The sequence below is a fragment of the Tauraco erythrolophus genome, chromosome Z (assembly GCF_009769465.1).
Source record: "Tauraco erythrolophus isolate bTauEry1 chromosome Z, bTauEry1.pri, whole genome shotgun sequence".
In the NCBI taxonomy this organism is placed as follows: Eukaryota; Metazoa; Chordata; class Aves; order Musophagiformes; family Musophagidae; genus Tauraco; species Tauraco erythrolophus.
The window spans coordinates 81,979,443-81,988,051 of NC_141496.1; the positions used below are offsets into that span (position 1 = coordinate 81,979,443).

The following is an 8,609-nucleotide window of genomic DNA, read 5'->3' on the forward strand; positions in this document are numbered from 1 at the left end:
AAAGTTATTTGGTAGGCAGAATGCAAATCAGTTTCCTTCCTAGCTGCCCAAAGGATGATAAGGTCACAGTGTGAGGGCTGGTGCAAGCATGCAGCAGGGACTGGACAAAGCAGGTACTGTTGAGTGCCCCGGGCAGCACCGTAGCTGAAGCCATCACCACAGCTTTGAGCTTCCAAGTTCAGTCCTTGTGCAGGTCAGTGTGTTGCCTTCCTCCCTGAGAGAGAACCTAAAGGTGATCAGAGCAAACCAGCAGTTTTCTTGCATTAGAGTGCCACTGTATTCAGAATTAATAGTTCAAGCACACCCTCGCAGGTGCTGAGGGAGCTGGCGGATGTCATTGCCAGGCCACTCGCCATCATCTTTGCTAAATCGTGGGGAACAGGAGAGGTGGCTGAGGACTGGAGGAAAGCAAATGTCACTCCGGTCTTCAAAAAGGGCAAGAAGGAAGACCCAGGTAACTATAGACCGGTCAGCCTCATCTCCATCCCAGGAAAGATAATGGAACAACTTATCCTTGGTGCTGTCTCTAGGCATATCAAGGATAAAAGGGTCATTAGGGGCAGTCAACATGGCTTCACTAAGGGGAAGTCGTGCTTGACAAACCTGATAGTCTTTTATGAGGACATCACCCAGTGGGTGGATGATGGTAGAGCAGTGGATGTGGTCTATCTTGACTTCGGTAAAGCATTTGACACAGTCTCCCACGGCATCCTCACAGCTAAACTGAGGAAGCGTGGTCTGGATGATCGGATAGTGAGGTGGATTGTGAACTGGCTGAAGGATAGAAGCCAGAGAGTAATGGTCAATGGGACAGAGTCCAGTTGGAGGCCTGTATCCAGTGGAGTCCCTCAAGGGTTGGTACTGGGACCACGATTGTTCAACATATTCATCAATGACTTGGATGAGGGAATAGAGTGCATGGTCAGCAAGTTTGCTGATGACACTAAACTGGGAGAAGTGACTGACACACCTGAAGGCTGTGCTGCCATTCAGAGAGACCTGGACAGGCTGGAGAGTTGGGTGGGGACAAATTTAATGAAATACAACAAGGGCAAGTGTAGAGTCTTGCATCTGGGTAAGAACAACCCCATGTACCAGTACAAGTTGGGGACTGAACTGCTGGGGAACAGCACAGGGGAAAGGGACCTGGGGGTCCTGGTGGACAGCAGGATGACCATGAGCCAGCAATGTGCCCTTGTGGCCAAGAAGGCCAATGGCATCCTGGGGTGTATTAGAAGGGGTGTGGTTAGTAGGTCGAGAGAGGTTCTCCTCCCCCTCTACTCTGCCCTGGTGAGGCCGCATCTGGAATATTGTGTCGAGTTCTGGGCCCCTCAGTTCAAGAAGGACAAGGAACTGCTTGAGAGAGTCCAGCGCAGGGCCACAAAGATGATGAAGGGAGTGGAGCATCTCCCTTATGAGCAAAGGCTGAGGGTGCTGGGTCTCTTTAGCTTGGAGAAGAGGAGACTGAAGGGGCACCTCATTAATGTTTATAAATATGTAAAGAGTGACTGTCATGAGGATGCAGCCAGGCTCTTCTCACTGGCGTCCGATGATAGAACAAGGGGAAATGGATATAAGCTGGAACATAGGAGGTTCCGCTTAAACATGAGGAAGAACTTCTTCCCAGTAAGGGTAACAGAACGCTGGAACAGGCTGCCCAGAGGGGTCGTGGAGTCTCCATCTCTGGAGGTGTTCAAAGCCAGCCTGGATGCGTTCTTGTGTGATCTGATCTAGGTGGTCCTGCTCTGGCAGGGGGATTGGACTAGATGATCCTTTGAGGTCTCTTCCAACCCCTAACATTCTGTGATTCTGTGAAGGGTTTATATAATAATCAAATTTTTAATTTTTAGAGATTCCTTACAAAAGCCCAGTGTCTTCAGCACAGGATCGAGATTGGCTTGTTGGTGCAGTATCAGTGAAGCATTTTTCTTTCATTTTCACTCAAGCTTACACTAGACTTTTACTCCAGTCCTCTAAACATCTAGCAGAAAACTGAGACAAGTAATGAAAAACCAATTGCTGGTGTCAGTAGAAGATATAATCTAAATTTCATTTGAGTTTTCTTGGTGCCACAAAGTTGCTCAATTCTAGGATGATTATTATTTTGGCTAAGTTTCTTGGCAAATTTGGCGAAATACTAATGTAAGTTAGATTGTTTTCTCTACCTGTTACAGTTGGCTATGGTGTCTTTTCTGTATGCATAGTTGCAATACATTTAATTAATCTATTAATTTCCTTGGGCATATTTGGTACTTGTTCAACAAATTAAGAGTTCTTTTCATGAAATTGCCTTTCTAGACCATTTAAAAATCTACTAGATCAGGGTGTGTCTTCTAAAAGTCAGTTTTAGGGAGGTGTTTTTTTTTGTGGTTGACTTTAGCCAGAAGAAAAAGAAATTCCTCCTTACCTTATGGAGGATCTACACTAAACAGCAATGTTCTCCTGTTTTTCCCTCTGTACATAACAGAACATACAGTGAGCGTACACAGGATCTCTCTTACTCTATCCAAACTCCTAGCCAAGCAGGTACTTCACCATCTGTCTACAGTAGCAGTATCATTAACAACAGAGATACAGACAAGCATTCGTTGTGTTATATAAATGAGTAGTACCAAGCAGACTGGAATAGGTAGGTAAAGGGGTTGATGCTCCAGCTGTCTAGCAGATTTCAAGCAACTAAGTCAGCAGTCCATGCCATGCAGAGAATTTCATTACCACGTTTTCAGCCTATTTGAACCAGCAGTTCTGGTCTCATAGAAGCTATTCATGTAGCTTGTCTTTAAGTAGAAATTCTTAAAAAAAAAAAAAAAAGCTTCCTTTCTGCTAAAAACATAACATTACTTCCTGGAATTTCCCAGTATCATATGCAGTGAAGTTACACCTTGTTGTAGCTTGTGCAAAGGTAGTAGAGCACAACTGTCTATAAGAGCATTCTTGTAGAAAAGCCAAAGGGTGGGGAAGACGGTATTTCCCTCCACTGCCGCAGTTCACAGGCTTTAATTGGCCGTTTATGGGTGAGAGTCTCTGAAGACTCCCTAAACAGCTTTCAGGCGGTTTTGAAGGCAGGGGGTGGGGGTTAGCAAGAATAGGCCCTATTTCAGATTAGATTGCTTGCCTTCCTAGCTATTTGCATGATCAACAGTAAGCAGTTCATGATGTTAATGTCTAAATATTGGGGCACACCTTAGGAGAAACTTCAAGACAAACTACCTTTGTAAGAAGCACATGCTGACATCACAGCAACAGCTCAAGAAACAAAAAATTTAATCTATTCTGCCATTTGCTAGTGCCTGTAATGAATTCAACTGTCATCTCGTGAGTAAAATGAGACACCTGGCAGCAACATGACAAACCTGGATTGATTTGGAAAGAAATAATATCATCCCTCACAGTGTCCTGTTCTCCTGTCACCATGCTTCTGTGCCGCATTGCAGCAGCTGAACTAAGCAGTGACCTAACCTGGAACAAAACTCAACCAGATTTCCTCCTTTCCCTTCCACCAAAAGAAACAGATGAACAAAAATCAGCTGCACCAGCTAATCCTAAACAAGCATAGACACATGAATGAATGAATATATGGAGGAAGGTTAGGACTTGTCTCAGCAGCAGCTTCAGTTGTGTATGGCAATCTACAGTAAAAACATTTTAGGTCTTCATCATTAGGATTTTTTGGTGGTGCTTTCAGAAGGACTTTAATTGTAGGAAGAGGTGATATCATTTAGAAAAATAACTTTATTTTTGCATACTCAGTGTTAAAAAAATCTGGAATGCAAGTTGAGCTTGACAGAAAGCAGAAACCAGCAGTTCCATCAACGACATTTAGACATTACTGCAGTTCTCCCTTTAAGTTTTTGAGAAACTCGAGTCACTTTGAATCCAAAAAGCAAGACTCCTGATACAGTAAGAAGTGTAAAATTACAAGTCTACCTGTCATCAGGCACAAAACTGAAGTTTCCCTGAGAAGATGTAATTGCAAACTAGTGTATAAACTTTATATCACATTATCAGGGGGGTTAAGAGTACAAAAGCAAGATTTGGCTACAAAAATTTCAACACGAGTCCTCAATACTCCATGCTGAAGACAAAATTTGCAGGAGGATTAAGAATTGCATATTACAGAACTACAGTAATCAGATTTAACTTAAATGATGACAGCTGACTTTGGTATGTTCTCTTTTGTTTAGTTTTCAGATCAATCCTAATGTCATTTTCCTGAGATCTTTCACTTCTCAGTATGAAGTCTGTGCAGTCCAGCTGCTTTTTCCCTTCCCCATCTCCCCTTCATCTTTCCCTTCCAGCTAGCATTACATTCATGGAGAAAAAAACTGAGGAATAGCCATGAACAACATGCCTTTTCCAAGTCTTAAAACAAATAGTTTAGCCAAAGAAAGTCCATTAATTAGACCTTTTAGACAATAAATATTCCAAACAGTTGGCCTTCCAAAAATTGCTGTCTTTGATTTTGTACTCAAAGATCCAAGCCTCAGCGTGCAACACAAGGCATCCCCATCTTCACTTGAGACATGATTTTGTAATAAAAGTTCCAAGCCTCGGTGTGCAACACAAGGCATCCCCATCTTCACTTGAAACACGTCTTCTCTCCCCGTTGTTCATGGACAAGGCAGGGAGGGTGTCACCACCACCATACCAACATGATGAAACCATTATACCCATCACCAGCATTACCACCATTAGCGTTATATGTTAAAAGTACATAGCTGTAGAGTATTTGTACCTATGTTTCCTAACTGGAGCATGCTGTATTTCAGTTCTTTTGCAGATACAAAGCTTTGTGTCGCAAGTACTCTTCCAAACACTTCACTGCAAAGGGATCAACATCAGTGTCAAACTTATTAGCAAAGAAGTGGTGGTTTCGTAGTATCCACTTCAGATCTCCTACCCCAAAAACACAGACAGAGCGAACGTGAACTCCACTGCATGGTGGGTAGGGTGCACCTTGAGACACATCACCTTCAAAGTACTGCCACTTGACAAACCTGGCCAGTGCATTCATGTCAGAAACATCGTACTTATCACTAGAAGAAACTGCACCTGGGACTTCAGGGATTCTCTGAATTGTTGCCCACAGGTACTCATCTGGGCTGTAGGTGTCTTTTGCCCACTCAATGAACTTAAGTATTTTGCTGCTTTCTAACACATATTCTACAAATCTTCTGCTAACTACAAAATAGGCACTACCAGAAAAAATTGGAGTGCTGAGAGGTGGTAGTTGTTTGTCTACACCTGTGTTCTTTATTTTACCATCAATAATCTCATGGTGTTTTTTCCACCTCATTTCTTTATTAACAGGCATTTTTTCCGTTTCCAAGCTGTTTTCACCATTTAAGGCTTTTAATTTCTCTACTATTTCCTGGTTCGTCTTTATAGGAAAGTCCATGCCACAGAGGTTTATCAGGTATTTCCAGTTTGAACTTCTTCTGTGGAGATCTTTCATGCAGTTAATGTCTGCCTGTACCCTGCTCCATGAAGCATATACAACACTCTCTAACTGGCTGGAAATAAAGACATTGTCAAAACATGAGACTATTCCCTTCACAGCAGCAAAAAAGGATTCTGGAGACTTTTTGTCAACATGAATGCAGTAAAAATTCTGAGGGGCATAGATTGATCTTAGGAGTCTATCAAGCATCTCAATTTTGTGATAAACCACTATTGAATAAGCAATTGGAAATTCTGCTTCTTCATTGCTGAGAGGTTCCATAATGTATTTCCTAGTCTTGATGAAGGAGGCACAGTCTGCTGTCATATTAATATAATCATTTGTTGTTAGTCTGGGGCGTTTCTTAAAGGATACTGACAATGTCTCAAGCTTTACCTTTTGAATTTCTTCTATATCCCCTTCTATAATCTTGGTGCAGTTAACATTGCCAAGAGGGTCTTCTTTTGTCAGCTCTAGATGTCTCCGATTTGAGAGGTCTTGTTTCTGGTTAACTTTCAAAACTGAAACAATTACTAAAACAAGAGTCAGACCCAAGAAAAGCCTGAAGAGCGAGTTGTTGCAAAACCGTAATTTCCTCTTCAGCATTTCAAATACCAGGTAGCTTTGCAGGGCTAAAAAAATTGCAGTCCGCTCTGCTCATATCAGCTTCAACAACTTCAGAAAAACAGCTTGTGTTTCTCAGGAATTTGGTGAGTTTGTCAGGAAGATGGAAGGAAAAATCCTATAATAAAATGAAATATGTCTGTCATTCAAATACTAAAAGGTTTCTTTAAAAAACAATGAGTGATTAGTAATTACACTGTTATTTTAGTGACAGTAAAAAGGTGAATAGTCCAGCTAAAAATATTCTGTTGAAAATTAGAAATTAATGAATAAAATTAGTTTATTTTTCTAGAAAAAGGTTGCAAGAAACAGTTTTCATGAGACACTATTTCCTGTCTTCTATCAGCTGTAGTACTAAGATTAAAAACCAAAGTTCAGTAAGAAAACAGAGCTAATTCAGCTGCGTCTGACACAACTAAAGCCAATAAGTCAGCTATGTTACTGAGAAGTAACTATTTGATGTTAATTCATGCTTCGGAGTTTGACAAGAATATTTTATACTCACTTTAGCAGTGACATAGATTTCATTATAATTACAACTTACCACTCACTTCTTTTATCTTTTCATTGGAAAAGCAGTCTCTGAAGCTTTTCAAGATTTTTGTGTGAGATACAGTCCCTTCAACATCCTTCAGATGAGCTTAGAAATACCATCAGGAAAGAGCTGATGAGAAGGAGAGAAAGAAATTAGCATAGCATAGCTCCTCAGCTTTCAGAGTTGTGAGATCAGCTGTGACTGAATTACAGAAGTGCCTTTTTAAAGTAAAAGGCATTACTTACAGCCTGTCTCTAAAGCTGATTTGTGTTAAGTCACTGCACATGCAGGAACCTAAGAGCACAGCAGTGTTGTGTTACTATCATTTAAACACACTTGGGTTTATGATTCAGCAATTGCTTTTATGTGGAAATACGCTGCATCTCTGAGTTGCAACAAGATTTATAATCTGCCAACCTTATTTTCATCTTTATTTCACAACACTACGCTATTTTCATTAGGCCTGTTTCCCCTTAAGCAGCTTTTTTCTGTTTCAGTGTGCTGTAAAGGGATCACTGTACAGTTATGCAGCTGCTACAGCTGTAGCTGTCAAGAAAACTGCTGTCTAGAACTGCATTACAGAACTGAGTGTATTTTTTTTGTAAGTACTACCTCATGCAGGTAAACTTATCAAGAACAGGATATCCTTCAACAACTTACATTGCTACACAAATGTCATTTCTACTCACAAGTTCATTGCCAAATAATCCAGTGCAGGTCTGAATTTCAAACCAACCTCTAATTGCAAAAGCCAATACAGTTTATAGAGAATATCTTGCAAAATTGTAATCTGTAAGTTAAAAGGTTAATTAAATACTGAAGTATTTGAGAGATATGCAGCTTTTTTCATTTTTACTACCTTCAAGAAACATTTAGTGCCTCTGAGTAACTTTCTGAACAATTCTAAGAACAATTGCTACCCAAAAAAACTGGTAAGAAAATTTGTTTAAGAAAAAGAAGTGTGCACTCTGTCCCCTATAAACTCTGGTTTTGCTATAGGCTGTTCAGCATAAGATTTTTCTTTTTTTTCCTTCTTTTCTTTAACCAACCCTGGTATCATTTTAGCTTTCAATTCTCAAACTGTGGCTTTTAATCTGCGACTTGAAAATCTCAGAACAGGTACAGGTAAGCAATTGAGGCCTGGCAACACAGAGCTTTTTAGTAGTGATATTGCCACTGGGATGCACTACGCGTTGGGTCCACTACTATGCCCTCGGCATTGCAAACTGGCTGGGAGAACTGATCCACGTGCAGTAGGTGGGGGGAAGGTGCAGATCACTGCACAAATGTCTAGCACAGTGTGCTGGGTTTACGGGAGGGGCTGCAGAAATAGCCCCTGTAAGCAGCTGTGAAAAGCTTCCCCAGCTCCAAAACCAGTCTGACTAGCCTCTAGTTGAGTTAGCTGCCTGCTTCCCTCCTTCCTGCCAAAATTATTCTTCACTGCTGTAAACAAACACAAACCAAAATGACTAAACACAAACCCAAGATAATTTCAACTTGATTTCTACTAGAGACTAGCGTTCGCCATTTAAATAGACCTCATGGAAAGAAGGATTCCTATACCTAGCTTAAATTTCCATTTCTGGCACCTCTTCTGTGTCACAGGGTAAATAATTTTGATCATCTGCCTCTTAGGTTATTCATATGTGAAACAAGTACTCATTACCCGGCAGTCCGAGAGATGTCCCACTAAAAGTCGTGTTCTGATTTAACTTCTATATTACTGTAAACGTGTTACTGTAAAACAGCTGATTTTGTTAACAATGTCTTTACCTGGTTACTATATAAATTTGTGTTGACCCTACACGTTAAATAATTAATCTGGCCCATACTGACTGAAATGAGTCAGCAATAGACTACATGAGTACTTATGTCAAAGGAGCTTAAGGAGAATAATGTTCATCAAAGAAAGGCCATGGCCAAGGACAGGGGGAGCAGCACCCTCCAAGCCCAGCTCAGCATATGATTTTAGATAAGTTTGGCTTCACCCATCCTTAAAAACAAACAGAA

General features: G+C 40.9%; 1 protein-coding gene across 1 annotated transcript; it reads right to left on the minus strand.

Moving 5' to 3' along the window:
• Window positions 1-4,684: 4,684 nt before the first annotated feature.
• Window positions 4,685-6,046, minus strand: GCNT1 (glucosaminyl (N-acetyl) transferase 1). The gene has a single exon (XM_009987342.2). The coding sequence runs from the start codon at window positions 6,044-6,046 to the stop codon at window positions 4,766-4,768; it is 1,281 nt and encodes a 426-aa protein (XP_009985644.1). The 3' UTR covers window positions 4,685-4,765.
• Window positions 6,047-8,609: the final 2,563 nt, after the last annotated feature.